The sequence below is a fragment of the Cervus canadensis genome, chromosome 29, assembly GCF_019320065.1.
Source record: "Cervus canadensis isolate Bull #8, Minnesota chromosome 29, ASM1932006v1, whole genome shotgun sequence".
Taxonomy (NCBI): Eukaryota; Metazoa; Chordata; class Mammalia; order Artiodactyla; family Cervidae; genus Cervus; species Cervus canadensis.
Genome location: NC_057414.1, coordinates 47,519,123 through 47,540,045, shown reverse-complemented (window position 1 = coordinate 47,540,045; position 20,923 = coordinate 47,519,123). Strand labels below are relative to the sequence as shown.

At 57.9% G+C, this 20,923-nt stretch overlaps 1 protein-coding gene across 9 annotated transcripts in view; it reads left to right on the top strand.

The window, feature by feature from the left end:
- The window catches only part of ANO1 (anoctamin 1), a 169,287-nt gene extending 148,899 nt beyond the window's left edge, over positions 1–20,388 (top strand). For all 9 annotated transcript variants that reach the window (XM_043451829.1, XM_043451828.1, XM_043451830.1 and 6 more), the window contains 6 exons: positions 605–750; positions 3,287–3,439; positions 10,018–10,070; positions 11,737–11,921; positions 16,541–16,646; positions 18,437–20,388. In XM_043451829.1, coding sequence (XP_043307764.1) covers positions 605–750; positions 3,287–3,439; positions 10,018–10,070; positions 11,737–11,921; positions 16,541–16,646; positions 18,437–18,694 — 901 coding nt within the window. In that variant the 3' untranslated portion in view covers positions 18,695–20,388. The remainder of the gene's footprint in view (positions 1–604; positions 751–3,286; positions 3,440–10,017; positions 10,071–11,736; positions 11,922–16,540; positions 16,647–18,436) is intronic.
- The last annotated feature ends 535 nt before the right edge of the window (positions 20,389–20,923 follow it).

The following is a 20,923-nucleotide window of genomic DNA, read 5'->3' as shown; positions in this document are numbered from 1 at the left end:
GTCGGTGATGCCATCCAACCATCTCGTCCTCTGTCGTCCCCTTCTCCTCCAGCCCTTAATCTTTCCCAGCGTCAGTGTCTTTTTCGACTCATCGGAAAAGGATATAGATAAGTGCCCCCAAATCCAAGTGCTGGCCCCTGTGGTCCAATGCACCCAAGTCTGCTCGGGCCCATCCAGACCCCTGACACCTTGGGGCCCTCCCCAGCCTCTGTTTCCTTATGTCAGGGGTCCCCAACCTTGGGACCGGGGACTGGCACCCCCTGTCAGATCAGCAGCAGCTAAGGTTAGAAGTAAAGTGCACAATAAATAAAATGCTCTTGAATCATCCAGAAATCATGACCCCCCCTCCAGTCCAAGGAAAAATCGTCTTCCACAAAATCGGTCCGTGGTGCCAAAAAGTCTGGGTACCACCACCTCATGTCACAAATGAAGCTGTGAGGCTTGCCCCCTGCGTGCCCCTGGGGGAGAGGGCAAAGGAGCTAGCCCATCAGCAGAGCGGTCATCACAGACACGTCAGTTCAGGCTTTAAAACAACCTGGAGGGGTCACACCCCCAAGCCCACCTTCCTGGAAGCCTAACCTGGGCGACATCATGCATCCTCCAGGAAAATGAAGAAGTTCATCCGATATCTGAGGCTGAAGCGCCAGAGCCCCGCGGACCACGACGAGCACGTGAAGAAGAAGCAGCGGTACGAGGTGGACTACACGCTGGAGCCCTTCGCGGGCCTCACCCCGGAGTACATGGAGATGAGTGAGTGACGGGGGCCCCGGGGCGGGGCGGGGCGGGCCAGCGGCTGCCCAGGGCTCCGAGCGACACCCCAGGACTGAGCCCTGTCAGCCGCAGCTGTGTCTCTGGGCGGGCAGTGCCCAGGGTGGGCCATGAATCCCGGGGCTGGGGCGAGAGAGAGAGACAGCCTGCCAGACGTGGTTACACGGCAGCCGCTTGGAGCCTCCGGACACCACCTCCCTCCACCCCCCACGCGGGCTACCCTGGCCTTCTGCAGTTCAGTCGCTCAGTTGTGTCCAACTCTTTGTGAGCTCGTGGATTATAGCCCACCAGGCTCCTCTGTCCGTAGGATTTCCCAGGCAAGAATACTGGAGTGGGTTGTCATTTCCTTCTCCAGGGGATCTTTCCGACCCAGGGTTTGAATCCATGTTTCCTGCATTGCAGGCGGTTCTCTACTGCTGAGCCACCAGGGAAGCCCTCTCTTTCCTATTACCTAAATGCATAGAAGTCGCGCCTACCTCAGGGCCTTTGCACCAGCTGTGGCCTGCCTGGAATTCGCTCCCCTGGTGCTTCACTCCTTTCCTCCAAGGCTCTGCTCAGAACGTCCCCCACCAGAGGGATCTCCCCAGTGTGTGACGGGGCAGCCCAGGCCCTGCTCTCTGCCTCTCCCCACAGCTGACATTTTATTCCCCGGCACTCTCTCACTGCCCCTCCATCTGTCTCTCCTGTAGACTTGAAGCTCTATGAAAGCCGGCCTTTGGGATTTTTTTTCCTCTTCACTGCTGTACCCCCTGCTCCTAGAACAGGTCCAGGTATTCAGTGGGTGTTCAGAGTGAATGGACAAGTGAAGGCGGAGACGCACGTGGAGGGGTCCCAAGTGTCGTGTCCCCTGACCACCATGGATAGCTTAGCTCAAATGCGGGTTCCCGGGGCCCATTCCCGGTCTGTTGGGGTGGAACCCAGGACTGCATTTTAACAGGCACCTGGGCAAACCAGCCAAGGACTGCTCTGCAGGGTGAGGTGGTTCGGGCCGGGTGGCCTTGGAGCGCAGGAGTGGTTCCGTTTAACAGTACCTGCTCTAGCCCCGGGGGCAGTCAGTCACTCCCAGCTTCTCAGATGACAGTGCAGAAACAGCCCTGAGACTCCCAACAAGGAGACCACGTGAGGTCCCGTGGAGTCCCCCGTTTTTTCCCAGAATCAACTCCAGGCTGAACCAGAGGCAGGCGGGCAGCTCCCTGCCCTGCAGGCGCCCCCCCACCACCCAGTCCTGCCCCCTGCCTGCCTGTTGACACTCATCCTGGGGTCTTGGAGGAGGGTCTCCACTGCCGGCCACCTGACCCTGTGGGAGATAGACACCGAGAACTGCAGCCTGTGATCAACTGGAAGACCCCGCTCCATCGTTTCCCCAGATTTCCATTTTCCTGGTGGCTGGAGAGTTCAGAGTCCTCTGGGGTTTGGTGAAATGAAATTCCTGGGACAGCCCCCTGCTGCCCACCAGGGAGCAGCCCACCCCATGCCCGCTGGTCTCCGCCTCCAGGCTGACTCAACTGGGATGGAGCGGAAGGAAGTCAAGTCCCTGCTGGGCAGGACCGGCCCTCTCCCCCGCCCCACCCGCACCTCCATGGCCCTCCCCCAGCCTGTCTGTCTAAGATGAGGCAGTGTCACTCTGGAGTCAGAGAACCTGCAGCCTCAGGGCTGAGCGGCCCCTGGCCCCCCGGGGGGCCTCCATCACCTCCTCCATCTGCAGAGCCTTCAGACAAGACCACCGCCCCCAGAAGCACCCCACAGAGCCCCTGTGGGGCGCAAGGGGCCAGCAACCCCACGCCGGGATGAAGGCTCACCCCGAGCCCCACCCGCCCACCCGCTAACAATGGCCACACTCAGCCTGCCGGCCCGGGTGACATTCGGCCGGCTTCCTTGTTTACCGCCTGGCACCAAGCGCCCTTGGACAGCATCTGGCTGTACAATCCCTGAACCCACTTCCCCCACTTGCTTCCGTTCAGCAACCTTTCCCTGACCTTCCCGGGCACTGGGCCTCTGTGGGCTAGAACCTCAGAGGCCGAAGGTGCCCCGGAGTCGGCTGGTCGATGATGAAGATGACGAGAAAGATAGAGGGAATGAGGCAGAGGGGCGAGATTGTCCGGGACAGCGGACGGTGGTTCCCCGCTGGCTCCCCGAGGCCTGATGGAGTGGACGCCGCAGGCTGTTGGAGGCACACTGATGCTGGCACAACCCCCCCGCCGGGTCCTAGGAGGCATTAGGGCCCCTTCCCTGCCCGGACACAGAGTGACTGAGTCTGGGCCTTTGTGCTCACAGGCACCCTTTCCCCATCACTGGTAAATTTTTTCATGATCAGACTATAAGTGAGTACACACACATTATTCAAGACTCAATGTGAAGGTTCAGAACCCGACTCCTGGCCTGGGGTCACCCAGGGCTGTGGGGCCTGTCTCAAGATCCCCTCTCACACACGGGAGGCAGGGCGCCGTCTGGCCCAGGGCAAGGGTCCCGCCGCCCTGGGCCAGGGGCCACACGTGCTGACCGCCGCCCCTCTCTGCAGTCATCCAGTTCGGCTTCGTCACCCTGTTTGTCGCATCCTTCCCGCTGGCCCCACTCTTCGCGCTCCTGAACAACATCATTGAGATCCGCCTGGACGCCAAGAAGTTTGTCACTGAACTCCGAAGGCCGGTGGCCGTCAGAGCCAAGGACATCGGTGAGTGTCTGGGCCCTGGGAGTGGAGACCCTGGGTTTGGGGAGAGGATCCCACTTCCCAGAAGCCAGAGGCAGAGCTGGCCAGGTGGGGCCCCGACTCCTCACTGCACCTGCCCTGGAGGGAGACTCAGACACGAGGCAGGGGTGGCGGGATGCGTGTGCCCCACCCGACCCCCCAGCTCCTGAGATGTGCAGGCCACAGAGAACGTTAGGGAGCCCCGACCCCCCAACTCCTGAGATATGTGGGCCACAGAGAACGTTAGAGAAGAGCTCAGGTCTCAGATGACTAGGTGTCTCCCTAGCCTGCTGCTCTGGCAGGTCCATGAGATGCATTTTCTCTGTTGGTCCCCAGCACCCCTGCCCCACCCCAAATGTCTGTGTGGGCCCAGAGCACAGAGCCAGACCACGGGGAAAGACAGTGTTAGCTGCCCAGCAAGTGTCTTCCTACACAGTGTATCATGTAGTCATTTAACATTCACAGAAAAGATAAAGGAGGGAGCCCCCCTTCTCCTGATGAAGGAAGAGCATTGTGTAACCTGCCTGGCCGGTCAGGATCAAGAGCAGCCTGGGCCTTCTAACCCCAAGTCACTAAGGCACTGTGGGTTGTGGGACTGTACACTGAACATCAGGAATAACTTTCAAATAGTCAGGGACCTCAAAAATGGAGCCAGCTTCCTTGTGCAGTGGTGAGCTCCCTGTCACCAAAGGCATGTAAGCAGACGTGGGTACCCATCTGTCCAGGAGTGGGGGGATCTAGTGGGCAGGGCTCAGAGACCCACACATGCCTCGGCCAGAGCCAGCCCTCGTCAGCAAGGACAATGCCCATCTTATCTTAAAGAGAATCAACTTAAACCGAGATTCAATTTTCAGGGTGAAAACAAAAAGTCTTTATTGGAACTTTATCTTGAAATGAGATGGGAAATTACAAAATGTATTCTTTTTATTTCCTATTGAATACAATTTTAGTTAGAACAGCACCTGTGCCACTTCTGTGCTGGCTCCCAAACAAGATAGAACTGCGTGTCAGGGGTGTCATCGGTCATTCCACCAAATTAAAGGTGCACACCAGACAGACAGATATTTGGGTTGGACCTTTGTGTTAGTTGCTCAGTTGTGTCCAACTTTTTGCAACCCCATGGACTGTAGCCCACCAGGCTACTCTGTTCATGGAATTCTCCAGGCAAGAATACTGGAATGGGTTGCCATTCCCTTCTCCAGGAGATCTTCCCACCCCAGGGATTGAACTCAGGCCTCCTGCATGGCAGGCAGACTCTTGACTGTTTAGCCCAAACATAACCCTGCAAACATGCAGGGCCGTCATCACTCCTTCCAAAAGCTTCTCCTGCCTTTGGCGTTAGGTCATCGCATCCCAGGCCAGGGACTCCTTGGCCGGTGCTCCATCCTGTGGTGTGGCCCCCACCGACCAATAATGCCAGGCCTACCAATTCTCCACCATCAGCCCCCTAGATGCCTGGAATCCTGCTTCACACAGTGCACCTTCTCAGGTTGTACTGGATGAAATGGCCGTTTTCACCATTTAAACATGCTCAGATATCGGTGATTTCACCTGGTTCACGTTTGTGCCTTGGCATCCATGGTGTCTGACCTGCCGGGCCCAAGCTTAAGAGGGTCCAGGAACACTTGCTGTTCCACCAGGAGGGACGTCTGAGCTCAGCTCCCCTACAGAGGTCATTGCCCTGTGTTTTGACACTTAAGTCTCCTTCCTGTCCGGGCGACCCAGACAACCAGTAAAGACTCAGCCAAGAGATGCCTTTTCCACCAGACTTTGTGGTTTTGAAGGATGTAAAAGGATGTGAATTCTCTGGCTCCCAGGGTCCCTGATGCTGCCTTGCCTGTGGCTCCAGAGTGAGCCTCTGCACCACACACCTCGACTCTGAGGGCCACGGGGCCGGGTAAGAGCCATCCAGAGCAGTGGGCTTGCCACTGTGCTGGGTCAGAGCCCAGCTCACGCTTCCGTGCAGGGTTGGAGGGTAGACGTTCTTACCTCTGTGGACTGTGAGGCGACGTGCCGGCTTCTCACTGAAAGGTGAAGTTTCTCTTGTGAGAGCGGTTCTTCCCTCCTGGGCCATCCAGTCACAGGCCTGGCACCACTCTGGGCCACTGGCCAGATCTGCGGATCCCCCAACGACAGAGGACGAGATGGTTGGATGGCATCACCGATTCAGTGGGCATGAGTTTGAGCAAACCCCGGGAGATGGACTGCAGTCCATGGGGTCGAAAAGAGTCGGACACAAAAGATCGACTGAACAACAACCTCGAGATCGAGGTGATGTGAAGCCAGGGCTCTCTGAAGCGCCCCATGGCCTGCTCTGAGGATGGCCCAGGGAGCCGTGTCTGATGTTGGACTTTCTCTGGGGCTTTTTGCTGTTGTGTCCCCAAGGAGCCTGGTGAGGACGCTGGGGTGAATCCTCGGTCCCACTTTCCAGATGGGGAGGCTGAGGCCAGGTGCTGAGCAGAGCCGAGCTGGACCAGATTAGCTCAAGCCCTCGGCCCCTCCTGGCACATTTCCGTGAGGGCACACCTGTGGCGTGGACGGGGCGGACATGGCAGCCTGCAGGCACTCCCTGCACGGTCCTTGGGAATTCTGAGCCCGTGCCCAGTGGCTGTGAAGAAAAAGCGCCACTCCTACCATTTGCTCCTTACAAAGGCCCAATTCTCAGGCACCCGGAGGTCCCAGGCAAGCCCACAGCGGCCACTGTTTGCTTTGGCATCCTGTGCCTGGCAGAGCCGTGGCCACACCCCACAGCAGCACCCTAAACCCTGCAGCCCCCCAGGATGGAAGCGAGTCCCAGGATGCGCCCCCCCCAAGCCGTCCCTGGCCCTGGTGTTGTTCCAGCACCAGCAGGGCTTGGAGCACGTCCTCGGGGTCTCTGCTCACGGCTCCGCGACTCTGCTTACGGATCACCTGCTGACTTCCTGCTTCCTGCCCCGTTGGTCGAAGCATAATCTGGGTTTGTTTATGGGCTCCTCCACCGTAACCTTTCCTTGAAGAGGCTTTTGTGTTCCTCCTGTGATCCATGTGGGGCCCTGAAGGGACAGGGGCCCCCGCGGCCCCCGTGACTGCACCCAGAGGGCCTGGAGTGTGTGGAGGAAGCACCAGTGCCGTCACCGCTCCGCTCAGCCACGGAGAGGGAGGCGCAGTGGCCGAGGGGACCCAGCCCCTGCACATGTGGGCGCTGGCTCCAGCCTCCCAGGCCTGACCTTTCACCCAGGGCCGGCATCTTCCTGCCCTTGGGCTCCCTCTTCAGAGCCTCCCGGGTGAGAAACCCTTCCTGCATTCAGCCCCTGGGAGCTGCAAGCTGGCTGGCACGTCCAAATACCTCCCTAGACTGTTCTTCCAAACCAGGCTCGGCATTGAAGAAGGAGACGGGTGAAATGAGGTGGAGCCCTGCAAGATGTCAGAAGGAGGCTGAGATTCGCCCCAGGCAGCATCAGCCCCTCGCACTTAACTAGAGGTCGTCAGGACAGTGGTTCTCATCATGCGGCGTGTGTTCGAATAATCCAGTGGGTCGAGACTCCAGCAGAGGCCAATCCCGTGGGCTGGGATCGGCGTCCTGGAGCCCGGGGTTCTGGGGTGGGGGTGGTGGGGGTCACACAGAGAACCATCGGCCTGGGCATAGAGACACCGCAGGACGTGTCGGACAGCCTCAGTCCCCCGCCATGCAGCGCTCTCTCTGGCCCAGTCATCTCCCCTGCGCCATCCCCATTTCCTGCTGTCACCTCTCTCAGATCATTGACAGACTCGTTTCCTCCTGCTGGGCTCAGGAGCCACCTCCCAAGGGAGCTCCCTGCCCAGAGGCCTCAACTTGGCGGACTGGCCAGCACTCCAGCACCCCCACCCGGAGTTCTCAAGCTCAGATTGTGTGGGACCCCATGAATGAGTGGACAAGAGTGCCTGTTCTTGGTTCCCTAGAAACACCCAGCCCTTGGAGGGTTTTCTTCTCCACGCTTTAGTAGGGTCTGGGTTTGGATAAATGTGTTTCTTGAAGCCACTTGCGATCAAGGGACTTGGCCTGGTAGAGAGAGAGCTGCAGTGCATGGTGTGGCCTGAAGGGGACGCCACTGCCAGCCGCCTCCAGCTGTTGTCGCGGAGATGCCAGCTGGGAGCTGAGGCTCTTGCAGAAGCAGCTAGTCTAAATTTTTTTAAAAACACATCATCCCGATTTGTATACACCCATTGACATTGTGGGGCTTCCCCACTGGCTCAGTGGTAAAAAACCCTCCTGCCAATGCAGGAGACGTAGCTACTATCCCCGGGTCAGGAAGATCCCCTGGAGGAGGAAATAGCAACCTACTCCAGTGTTCTTGCCTGGACAATCCCACGGACAGAGGAGCCTGGTGGGCTACAGTCCGTGGGGTCACAAAAAGTCGGACATAACTAAAGGAGTAAACAACAGCAACAGCATTTTTTAAGTAGCCGGCAAGATTGATGAAACTCCCCTGCAGCCCCTGGATGTGGCAACCTCTGCTTGGGCAACCTCTGCTCCAAGAGTCTGGTTGGGAGGACTTTCTACGCTCGTATAGTCACTCAGCAAACACTTCCCCAGCGCTGAAGCTGAAGCTCCCGTACTTTGGCCACCTGATGTGAAGAGCCGACTCATTGGAGAAAGACCCTGATGCTGGGAAAGATTGGGGACAGGAGGAGAAGGGGGCAACAGAGGATGAGATGATTGGGTGGCATCACCAGTTTAATGGACGTGAGTTTGTGCAAGCTCTGGAAAAGTTTGGAAACTCTCCCAGACAAACCTAGACAGCATATTAAAAAGCAGAGACATTGCTTTGCCAACAAAGGTCCATATTTGGGGCACTGGAAATGCTTGCCCTCATGGAGTGGTCCCTGGCCGGGACTGGGAAGCTGCCCTCACACCTGCCCTCAGGGGCTGGGTCTGAGCCGGTGGTTTCCCAACTCTGGGGCACATGGGCCTGAATCCTGCAGTCTCTGCTGACCATCAGCCTGCACCCCACAAACGGGCACTCACTGCAAGAGCAGGAACACCCGTGCACAGCCTTATGGGTCCTGGGTGAAGATGCCCCACCCTGCCACTGTCCCCACCAGCCCTTTCTGTTGTCACCGTCTCAGATCTGGCTCCAGGCAGGGGGAGAGGGTGAGTGGGACAGAGTTTCAGCCCCAAGTCTGTGATGATGTGTTCCTGACCTGATAAGACGCCGTCAGGGTGGGGACAGTGGTGGCCAGGGATGCTGGGCCCCTTTCCAGGAGCCACAGCCTTGGGGCCCTAAGGAGCGGGGCCAACCCTGGGCCCTCAGGCTTCCTTCCTGGGCCTCCTGGTTCTTGTCTCTGCTGGGAGCGAGGCCAGCGGGGCAGCTGGAGATGCTCCAAGTGCTGTGTGGTCATCCACATTCCCCTGTGATTAGGTACAGCCCTGCTTCTTCTGGTGATGGACCAAGGTGGGGTCTAGATGGAGATGGTTTGTACCTCACTGAAGCTGTGCTCCTGGCCTCACTAGCTAGGAGCCCCGGCTCTGCTCCTGACCCTGGCTCTGCATCTGGCCTCTCCCTGAGTGTGGTTTTAACATCACTGTGGTTGTTCAGTTGCTCAGTCATCTCCGACACTGTAGCCCCACTGACTGCAGCACGCCAGGCTTCCCTGTCCTTCACCATCTCTCAGAGCTTGCTCAAACTCACGTCCATTGAGTCAGCGATGCCATCTAACCATCTCATCCTCTGTCACCCCCTTCTCCTTTTGCCTTCAATCTTGCCCAGCATCAGGGTCTTTTCTAGTGAGTCAGTTCTTCGAATCAGGTAGTCAAAGTATTGGAGCTTCAGCTTCAGCATCAGTCCTTCCAATGAATATTCAGGGTTGATTTCCTTCAGGATTAACTGGTTTGAGAGTCTTCTCCAGCATCGCAGTTCAAAAGCATCAGTTCTTCAGCACTCAACCTTCTTTATGGTCCAACTCTCCCAAACCATACACGTTTACTGGAAATAGCATAGCTTTGACTATATGGACCTTTGTTGGCAAAGTAGTGTCTCTGCTTTTTAACACACTGTCTAGGTTTGTCACAGCTGTCCTTCCAAAGAGCAGGCACTCCTAGCACTAGAGCTATGTAAAAGCTTCTGGACACCAAATTTTGTGGATTCCATCTCTAATTACTGCTGCATGGGCTCTTTGGGGAGGGGAAGCTACATCTAGATTGAATCTTCGTCTCTCTAGAAAAACCAGTCAGTAGTTTACACAGCTTCATGGCAGATTGCTTAGAACCAGGAACCAGGTGCTTCCAAGCATCCCTCTGCTAATCTAGTTGGCTTCCAGCAGTCGATGAGCCCTTCAAGCCATGGGCTCTGCCGTTCACCAGGCTACCCCGGGCCCTCCCCAGACAACTCCTAGCACCACCAGTCTGACCTGCCCCACAGGAGGGCCAAACCGGCCCTGCCAAGGCCAGGCTGCCGCCCGCCTGCCCAGGTTACTGAGAGCCCCAGCAACTGCCGCCGGCCTGCCCAGGTTACTGAGAGCCCCAGCAACTGCCGCCGGCCTGCCCAGGTTACTGAGAGCCCCAGCAAAGAGGGTCTTGAACCTGTGCTTCTTTGCCCTTCTCCCAGGAATCTGGTACAATATCCTCAGAGGCGTCGGGAAGCTTGCCGTCATCATCAACGTAAGTGACGTAGGGACCTCAACTGGCTGAGCCGCCACGCAGACGGGGCCCCTTCTGGGAAGCTGGTCTCCGCCTGCAGTCTTGGGCAGCCCCGCTGAGGGAGTGCCTCCTGGCTCTGCTGAGGAGTGGGGCGAGTTCCGGGCGGGAATGACACAGCTCTTCAGCCGTTCTCCACAACCCTGGGCAATACCCTCCGCTGCGCCCACCTTGGCCCCTAAGTCCCCTTTCTCCCCGGAGTCCTGAGAGAAGGAGATAGAGGCCGGCAGGGCAGAGGGAGACCCAGAGAGAGTCGTCAGCAGCTCTTCTGCCCTTTAAACCAGTTAATTTTCTCTCCTTTATGGGAAGCTCACACCTGCTCTTTAAAAAAGGTTTGGGAAATGAAACATGGAGAGAAGAGGAGCCTGCTAGCCAAATACATACACACACACACACACACACACACATACACCTGTGCGCGTATGAGCCTGCTGGGAACAGCACCCCACCATGGCCCTCTCTGCCCCCACATCTGCTCCTCACCTTCATGACACATGAACCCCAAGTATGAGAACCTCAAAGTGTCTGCAGTCCTGTGGCCCTCACCCCTCCAACCCACCGGCCGAGCCTGAGCCCCGCAGAAGCTACCACCTTGTATCTTGGGGCGGGGCAGGCAGACAACCCCCCGGAGCAGATGGTCAGTCATGGGGCTGGCTCGGTCCCCATAGCACAGGAAGTGACGCTCAGCCCAGACAGATCCCTGGGACCTGCTGTCCCTGCGGGCAGGCCACCCCCATCAGCCACCCACTCCTGCCGGCTCAAGGCTTTGAAACCCGTCCATAAAGGGAGGCTGTGGGCAGAGCTCGTCCACCCATCCAGGCTGAGCCGGGGGCCACGTTTTAAGGAGGTACAGTCCCTCTGTGTGCAGGGTAAGCATGGGGTGCTGTGACCAGAGCAGCTGGGAACAAGCGGGGCATCTCGTGAGAACAGACGGCTGCCACGATAACAGAGACAGCAGCATCCTGAGCGTTGCAGGCCCCGCGAAGGCCTCTCTGCAGACCGCCCGGCCATGCACGCATGGTCTCTGTAGGCAGGGGTAGTGCCCCATCTTGCGGATGACACAGCTGAGGCGCACAGAGGTCAGGCCACTTGCCCAGGGTCACCCGGCCAGCGAGAGGCAGAGCTGGGCTTCAGGCCTTCGGGTCCCTGCTCCGACACTGGCATCACACCACGCTGCCCCGGGGACTGCCCCAGCATGGGGGAGCTGGGTCTGGACTTTAGAGTCTACAAGGCACCTTCCCTCCCTGCCTCATTCCCTTTCAAACAAGCCAGGAAGGAGAGACACCTCCCATGGGTGCAGTTAACCCTGTCTGACAAGAGGAAATGCAGACACAGAGAGGTCAGGCACTTGCCCAGGGCCACCCAGCCAGCAGGAGGCAGCCAGCGTTGCCCCCCAGCCTCCTCGTTCAGGGGCACCCTGTTCCCATTCCCAGCACTCTCCTCGGGATGCTGGAGGGGCTGACGGGGGGTGCCCCCAACCCTTCATTCGTTCACTTGGCGAGCTGGGGCCATGGGGTCACGTTTGCCAATGTGGGTCACTGGCCAGGCCCAGGGCAGCGCTGCCCAGGTTCGGGTGGGGCAGTGACCCTCCCCGCTGGGGGCCACGCTGACCTCTCCGTTCCCTGGCCAGGCATTTGTGATCTCCTTCACGTCCGACTTCATCCCTCGCCTGGTGTACCTCTACATGTACAGCGAGACGGGGACCATGCACGGCTTCGTCAACCACACCCTCTCTTCCTTCAATGTCAGCGACTTTCAGAACGGCACGGCCCCCAGTGACCCCCTGGACCTGGGCTACGAAGTGCAGATCTGCAGGTACCACCCAGCAACGCTCTCTTTCTTTTTTTTTCTAACATATTTATTTGGCTGAGCCAGGTTTTAGTTGCAGCATGTTGGACCTAGTTCCCTGACCAGGGATGAAAGCCAGGCCCCCGGCATTAGGAGCTCAGAGCTAAGGCTGCCAGCCTACCAGGGAAATCCCCAGCAACTCTCTTTAAAGAGCCCCATTTGGGGGGCTTCTGGAAAAACCCCAATTCAAGCCAGAATTCTTTCCAGACAAATCACAGAACAGCTCAGTCTTGCTTCAGAGAAAGAAAAAAAAATGATTCCTGGGTTGGAGGTTGTTTGTCGCTCAGTCGTGTGTGACTCTTTGCAACCCCATGGATTGCAGCTTTCCTGCCCTTCACCATCGGTTGGAGGTAGGAGGTGATTTATCATTTCCTTTAACTAAGAAGTCCATGATAGCTTCAGGCACGGCTGGATCCAGGGGCTGCCACTTGTCATCCAGCCCCATTCTGACACTGCCTTTCAACATGCCTCCTGCACGTTGGCATCATCTTCTGGCAGGCAGAAGGGAATCCCCCAGCAGTCCTCTCCACTCCAAAGTCCTGGTGGGAAGAATATTTCTTTCCCACTAGTCAGCAAAAGTCCTAGGATTGGGTCTCACTGACCTGCCTTGGGTCACAGGCCCCCCCTTGAACCAACCACTGTTGCCAGAGTGTGGGGTCTCTCTTTGGTGAGGTCTGGGTTGTGTGCCAGGGTGTGGGGTTGTGGCCATATATTTGGGGGCATCTCGAGGAAAACTGGGGTTTTCAAACAAGGGGTCATGGATGCTGGGTGGGCAAAAGCAACAGATACCCAAGACAGTCATTCAGAGCAGGCGGGGAGTGCCCCGGGAGAGACGGAGGCAGGGATGGGATGTGGATGGTGGGGGCGAGGGCACAGCCAGGCCTGGCCATTCACTCTGCATCTTCCATGCGCCAGCCTGGAAGGGTTAGGGGCTGGGGGCTCGGGTCTGGGGGCTCGGGAACGGGCAACATGATCCCTGCTGTCCAGGGACTTTGTACAGGGGGCAGCAGAAGCGTAAACAGATCCGGTTAAAGGGGTAATAGTAGCTGGGAGCCTAGGGGAAGGCTGGGGACATGGGGGGTGTTCCAGGGAGAGGGCATGTGGGTGAAGGCAGGGTGGTGGACACTGGTGGGCTCTGGAGCGTAGAGCGTAAAGCCCCAGCATGGTGGACGGTGAGACCGAGGCATCGGGCAGGGGCCCCATATCCCGGCTCAGGAAACAGGACTGTGGTGTGATGGGCCACGGGCTGAGATGAGGCTGAGAGCAGGGGGCAGAGTGCAGACAGTGTGACTGCAGCTCGGTTAGTACCCGCTGACCGTCTAAACTGCCCGGGATTCAGAACAGGAAGACCACAGGGACCAAGACACATGTCACAAAGCCGCAGTGACAGAGCCCGGCCCTTCCTGCAGGGCGTTGTTTGCTCCACGCCTGTCCACTCTCACTGTGCACCCAGCTCCGTCAGGCCCACCTGTCTGTCTTCACACCCTTGACCTGGCAGCAGGATGTGGAGGCGGCTGCCAGGATCCAGGGTACTAACAGCAACGAGCTGTAGCTGGTGGCTGCAGAAGAAAAACAAAACCACCAGGCCCCAGCAACGGGAAACAGCACACCTGGGGTCCCTGGAGCCGGCCAGCGGGCCCGCCCGCTGTAGGTGCGGCTGATGACTTTGACCAGCGCCTGCGCCCCGTGACCCCCCACCCAGGCATTAGATCACGGGGCGTGCTGTGTTCAAGTCAGGGCAGGGACTGCACTTGCTCTGGGACCCGCACAGCGGTGAACATGAGTCAGTTGGAGCCAGGCCTGCCAATGAGGGCAGACGGCATGCAAATACACAGCACGACACGCTGCCTGCTGCTGAGAGGCCCACCCCCCGCACATTTCAGGGCACACAGATGTGAGCAGATACATCAAGGAGAGGCCGGGTGGTCTGCTCCAACTCCCGTGTGGCCGCCGTGGGCAGGGTCGGCCTGGAGAGCTGGGGGTCAAGGGCAGCAGCTCAAGGTCCCTTCCTCCCCATTGTCGGCAGGCCCCGGCCCCAGAGACCCCCGCGCTTCCAGTCCGGCCCCCCCCGCCCCCCGCTCGCCTCTCTTGCTTTGTTTGAATGCCCCACGCCAAGAACATGCTCAGGCTGACCTATTTAACTCAAAATGAATTTCAGAGAAGAATGATTCAGAACAAAGAAGGCAGGGAGATAGGTGGTCATTTTATTATAAATCCCCTCAAAAGGTCAACGTTGGTGTTTACAGGGTAAGCGTCAGTTTTCGAGAATGGGGTCCCGGGCACCAAGCCCTCCAAAGCAGCCCCCCATCCGAGTGTTGGTCAGGAGTCCTGGCCACACAGCAGGGGGACAGCGGGAGGGCTGAGGAGACGGGGCAAAGACCCCGGGGGCTTTGTGGGGGTTGTTTTTTGTGTTTTTGGCCCTGCCGGGTCTTAGTCGAGGCACGTGAGATCTTCAGTCTTCCCTGCCACATGCCGACTCTGAGTTGCAGCCTGTGGAGTCTAGTTCCCTGACCGAGGATCAAATCCAGGCCCCGTGCACTGGAAGCACAGACTCTTAGCTCCTGGGCCACCCAAACACCCCCTTTTTAAGCGAGACCCTTGCTACCTTTCCCCCACAGAGGTGGAAGGTCATGGGCCAGCCCTATCTGCTCCCTGGGACTCTGGCTTTAGTCAGGCCCACCTGTCCACTGGCCACGATTAAGTCCTGTGAGTGCTGCCAGTTCCACGCTGCCGGCTGCTCCCCGTCAGGCCACCTCCCAGGGGAGTCGGCTGCAGGTGGTGCAGCACCCAGCCCAGCCTGCGGCCGCGGGTGTGAACAAAGCAGCTGAGAGCTGTGATCACTGCTACCGTGTATCCCTGCCTTGCAACAAGCATGGTCTCTTTGAATGCTCACAGCCAGCTCCAGAGAGGGCAGGATCATCCCCCGTGGGGGGAGCTTGCAGGCTGAGTGCAGGAGCTGAGCCGGGAAAACAGTAAGATTGTCTCTGACAGAGGTCGGTGCAGGTGATGGGGCTTGGCGTCTGGACACGTCTATAAATGGGCTTTGAGGTATGTGTAGGAGTTTGCCAGGTAGCGCAAACACATTTCCCAGCACCCTAGTGCGGCTGGCCCTGAGCACAGAAGGAAGAGGGCGGAGCATGGGTGTGTGGGGGCTGACGGTGGGAGAGCAGTGGCCGCTCGTTCCCACAGATCAGGTTGTACAACTTCTGCACGGCCCAGCAGCTGGCACCAGCGTGAGCGTTCCCTGCCCGATCCTATCTCTGGGGCTGGCAGCTTACTGCTGCACGGGCTCTCTGAGACATCCGTCCTGTTGCCTCAGAAGACACAAAGCTCTACGGATGAGGGCCCCTGTCTGTGCCCCCACCAACCCTAACCCCGAAATGGGGCCTGGTGTGCAGCGCTGCTCAGGAAATTCCTGGGACGTGACTCAGTGAGGGAACGCCAGGCCGAGGCCCAGAGGGGTCGAGCGATGCCACGGGGACACACAGCGAGGCGGGAGCCAGGTCCGTGGTGTACCAGGCCCACATCCCCAGCGCCGGGGCCTCCTCTCCTGGCCCCCCGACGGGGCCGCGGCTTTTGTGACGGGCAGAGTGCACCTACGGCCCTGCACCTGCAAACCGCCCCGGCCGGGCTTCCTCAGGTGGCCTTGGGGAAGCTCTTCCCACACAGAGAGGGTCGGCCCTGTTAAAGCCGGGCACCCCAAATTTAGGAGCAGCTGGGGGGGCCTAGGTGGGGAAAGAACCCCGGGTTCCCCTTCTTCCTCTGCCCCCACCTCGGGCATCTCTGGACCTCTGAGAAAAAGGCAGAACTAGAGCCATGGAAGCCCCCATGTTCCCGCCGTACAAGGGGCCGAGGTGGGACCTGGGGGACCCTGGGAGTGAGTGCTGTCGCCCAGCAGGGCATCAAGAGCCAGGTCTAGAAGCGGTAAGAGCCGGTGGTGCTCGGAGATAAGAAGGTAACATCTGGGGGGAGGTGCCCTTCAGACCCTGGGGCTGGCAGGGTGGCAGGGGACGGGATGGACCTGGAGACAGTCTCCTGGTGCCCTGACCGCACCAACTGTGTGTTTAACCTTCATACATGGGCTACTTTGCAAGAACGTTTCGTTTTTTGCAACAGTTTCCCCCACAGAGGGTAAAGCCTGGAGAAGCAGTTTTCACCCTGGATCTCACAGCACGCGGCCTGTAGTTCTGTGGACGCCGGGGGAGCTGGGTAGAGGCTCCGGGTTAGGGACCCCACCCCTTTCCACCCAGAAGGCCCCACGCCCTCTGTGTGACCCACTGGAGTCTCCAGGGCGGGCAGTTCTTTATGGTACCAGGGCTGCACTGCCTTCAGAGTTTGGGACCCCCAAGCCAGATGGTCCCAGAGCCCCCTTCTGTGGGCCCCCAGCTGGGCTTATGGGGACACCCCCTCAGGCCTGCCTGGCCCACATGGGCACCAGGATCCCCTTCAGTGTGGGGAGAAGCCCCCCACACTGTGTGAGCTGGCGGGGCTGGGGCTGCCCTGCAGGCGGCCCAGGCTCTCCTGACACGAGCCTGGCAGCGGGGCCGGACCCCAGCTCCTCCTGAAGACCCACCTCGCTTTTGCAGGTACAAGGACTACCGAGAGCCGCCGTGGTCGGAACACAAGTACGACATCTCCAAGGACTTCTGGGCTGTCCTGGCCGCCCGGCTGGCCTTCGTCATCGTCTTCCAGGTGCGAGGGCCCGCTCGGCTCCCGGAAGTGCTGGGGGCTGAGGTGCCACGGAGGCGCTCTTGCCCAGAAAAGGGTCAGGACGGCAGGAACTGGCCGGGGTCGGGGGCTTGGAGGCTGGAGGACTCACCCTGGGCACCCCGGGGTGTGAGGTGGTGCTGGTGACCACAGGCCCTGGGCAAGGAGGAGAGGTCCCATACCCTCCTGAGTTAAAGGAAGGCGGGAGGGACCGGAAGGATGGAGGAGGCAGGTCTAGTTAAACACAAGTCGTCTTTATTGAAGGAGACAAGAGGGGAGCCCCTTAGCAACCCCCTCACTGTGCAGCAGAAGATGCCCCCGCAGTCAGGGCTGGCAGGGTCCTGGCTGACACCAGCCCCCACCTCCAGCAGGCAGGGGACCCAGCCCTGCCAGGCCCAGTCTCTGGGGAGGGGAGCTAACCCTGAGGCCTGAGCAATTCCCAGGGGCCAAGATCCAGGCCAGGAAGCCGGCCGGTGCACACGGCACTGAGATCCCAGCTGGGGAGGTCGTGCTGGGGTTGCCTCCAGTGTGTCCCCCAAGCCCTGGGATCCCAGAAACTGGGGTCAAGCCCCAGCCCTGCCCCTTCTACACATTGTGGCCCCTGCCAGGACCCCCAGCCCCCAGGTCCCCCTGCCTCGACCACCAGCCTTCCACAACCCACTGCAGTCAGACTAGTGTCTGGGGCCCAGTTCCCCAGAAGCTGAGCCTGAGACGAGGATTCTGGTGCAAGCGGATTATTGAGGGAAGGCCTTGTTGTGGGGCGGGGGTGGGAAGGGGACCTGGGCCAGCGCGTGAATCCTGCCACACAGTGGGCCCACCTTGATGCAGAGAGTACCTCTCGTCTGCCCACGTAGCCTGTCATTGGCTTCAGGCTGGGAACAGGGAGACGGGAGGGGGAGGTTCCCTGCAGACAGGCAGCTGTGAGTGTCAGCGGCCACAGCTGGCGGCTAAGAGCGTCAACCAAGAAAGATGATGGGGGACGGGGGAACCGGCACCCTCTATGGCCAGTCGACTAACACAGCCACACCTGCTCACAAGTGCTGGTCAGATGGAAGTTTGAAAACTAGAGATTTCCATCAGTCTATGAAAGCCAACTCGTCTGCAGGCTTCAGACCAGAAATGTAAGCAGGGAGGCGGCTGGCATGGATTCAGGGCAATCCTGGGAGGCCTGACAAAGGGCAGAAGGGCCTGCGGAGTCCTCAGGGATGGTTTAAGCTCCATTTGTTTTGTGTTCTTTACATTTTAACTATTTTCCTTTGAAGCCTCAGCACTTGTTGTATTTAGTGATGTGTAACCGATTCCCTGGTAGCTCAGCTGGTAAAGAATCCGCCCCCAATGCCAGAGACCTGGGTTCAACAATGCCAGAGACCTGGGTTCAACCCGTGGGTCAGGAAGATTCCCTGGAGGAGGAAATGGCAACCCACTCCAGTATTCTTGCCTGGAGAATCCCCATGGACAGAGGAGCCTGGCGGGCTACAGTCCATGGGGTCGCAAAAGAGTCGGACACGACTGAGCGACTAAGCACAACCAATCAGATCGTTTCTTAAGCCTGGAGATTCAGAATCATGCAGACGGTTTTCCTGTTTAAGAGGCCCTACTTCCTGTCTCATTTATGCCCTCCGGGGAGACCAAGGCCGGGTAGCTGCAAGGTGTATCTGAGGTCACAGGGCCGGGGTGATGGGCGGGGCAAGGTGGTGTCCGGTGGGGCGCAGGGGGAGGTGGAAGCGTTTCCGGGGTCGCCCTTCCCAGCCCCCCAACACCGACTCTCCTTCCAGAACCTGGTCATGTTCATGAGCGACTTTGTGGACTGGGTCATCCCCGACATCCCCAAGGACATCAGCCAGCAGATCCACAAAGAGAAGGTGCTCATGGTGGAGCTGTTCATGCGGGAGGAGCAGGGCAAGCAGCAGCTGCTGGACACGTGGATGGAGAAGGACCGGAAGAAGGCGGAGCCCTGCAACAACCACAGCCCCGCCCCCGCCGCCCCGCCCCCGCCCCCGGCCGACCCCGACTTCCCCGGAGGCTCCCTGTAGCCGCTGGCAGCCCCAGCCAGGCACTCTCTCCTTCCCGGGCAGGCGGCTTCTCACACCCACCTGGCCCGGCGGCTCCTGGGTTTGTGGCAAACCTGGAAAACCGCCTTCTAGTAGGACAGCGTTTCTCCATCTTTTTCTACTTTGTTTTGTTTTCTCTTGTTTTTGCACAAAACCATTATGCAGGGAATCCTGTTCTGTTTAGTGTTCAGCGTTAATCAAAATGATTGCTGGGGCAGGGTGGCATGCAGCAGATGCAGGTGTTTTGTGGATGCGATGCTTGGAGTCTGGGGTCTCCTTGGCAGTTGGGAGGTGAGCCCCCAAAAGTCATCTTCTTTAAACCCTCCTGATGCCATAAGAAAGGTGAGGTGGCATTCCAAGGCATGGGGCAAAAGCTGGCGAGAGATTTGAGAGCAGAGAAATGGATGAGGGATCAACGATATTGACGCCCGTTCCATACGACGTCACCTGTCTCTAGGTGGAGAAAGTGAGATTGTTTCATCACCTTTTCCTTCCACAGGTTCAGACACCGAGGCACTGCTCAAAATGAGAGGTGCCCTGGCTGTGTCACTCAGACAGCCCGGGGGCCCCGAATTGACTCTTAGGGAACTAGCAGGGTGCGGGTGTTCTGCGTGAGCAGTGACAGGCACCTCTGGGGTCCCCCCTGTCAGCCGTGCACCTCCCCCCACCACACCGAAAGAGAAAACGATAGCTGCTCGGTTGGTGTCTGACTCTGAGACCCCATGAACAGTAGCCCACCAGGCTCCTCTGTCCATGGAATTCTCCAGGCAAGAATACTGGAGTGGGTTGCCATTCCCTTCTTCAGGGGATCTTCCCGACCTGGGGTTCGAACCTGGGTCTCCTGCACTGCAGGCAGATTCTTTACTGTTTGAGCCACCAGGAAGGCCCGCGGGGTGACAGAAGAATGAGCGCTGAGGGATTCTGACCTCGGAGGTGTTTCTGCAGACAGCTTCAGGGTTTCGAGACGTCTTAAGGCTTCCAGGGGTACTTTGCAGCTTCAGCATATTTATTGGTTTTTTTTTTTTTTTAAATCAGTTCCACAGTGGATGTAAGGGTTTTTTTCTCTGTAGCTCAAAGGTGGAAGGCATTCATTTTATTAGCTAACCAAATATCATTGAGAGGAATTTAAACTACTGTTACTACCAAAGATTTTTATTAATAAAGGCTTCTATTTTGGTAACACTTCTCTATATTTTTACTTACAGGAATGTTACTGTTGGAAATTTTCATTTTAAAAAACTTGTAAAAACAAACCTCATAAGCTGATAGGAATGGTCTCAACTTGCAGCCCCATTATACTAACTGATGATCTGAAATTTCTCAAGCACGCAGAGAAACGTAAGAGAAATGTTCCAGCAAAGGGAGGGGCGAAAACACGAACTTGTTTGTCTTGAACATGTGGTTGGTGAGCGCGGACATTCCATCAGCTGTCGATTAGGAGGGACGTCCGCGGGGGTCATAGCTTTTTGTTATTTGCTAAAATCATGCCATCTGATGCTTCTGCTTTCTCTTGTACAGTAAGTAGTTTGAAATGGGGTTTTTGTATATAAACATTGTATTAAAGATGAGGTGATTACCAAATATCCTTTTATGGAAACCATTTCTTTTTTAAAAAGTGAATGTACACAGATTCACAGAGACTGAACATGCATCTGAATAAATTTGTATACACGACATCTTCCTTCCAAACCCTGTCCACATGACTTCTGCCCCCAGAAACTCAAGGGGCCAACCTCAGAGCCCCCTGCAAATTCAGGGAACTCATAAGCCTCCGTTTCCTCGACGCGGGACACCAGACCCGTTCTGGATGTTCTTGGGGCTTTGTCCGAGAGGATGTGTATGTGCATGGCTGTGTGGGCATGTGTGTGCACGTGTGTGATTGTGCCTGGGTATGCGTCTCTGTGTTGCTTTGTCTACACCTATGCCCAATTGAAGGCAGAATGAGAAGGGGGTGGCAGAGGAAGAGATGGTTAGATACCATCACCGACTCACTAGACCTGAGTCTGAGCAAACTCCGGGAGATGGTGAAGGACAGGGAAGCCTGGCGTGCTGCAGTGCGTCACATAGAGTCGGACACGACTGAGTGACTGAACAACATCAATGCATGCGTGTACACGTATGTGGGGGGTGGGGTGGGCACGCCTTTCCAGCAGCCCCTTCCATGATCCCCAAACCCCATCCCCTGGTCCCAACAGCCCAACAGAGTAGTAC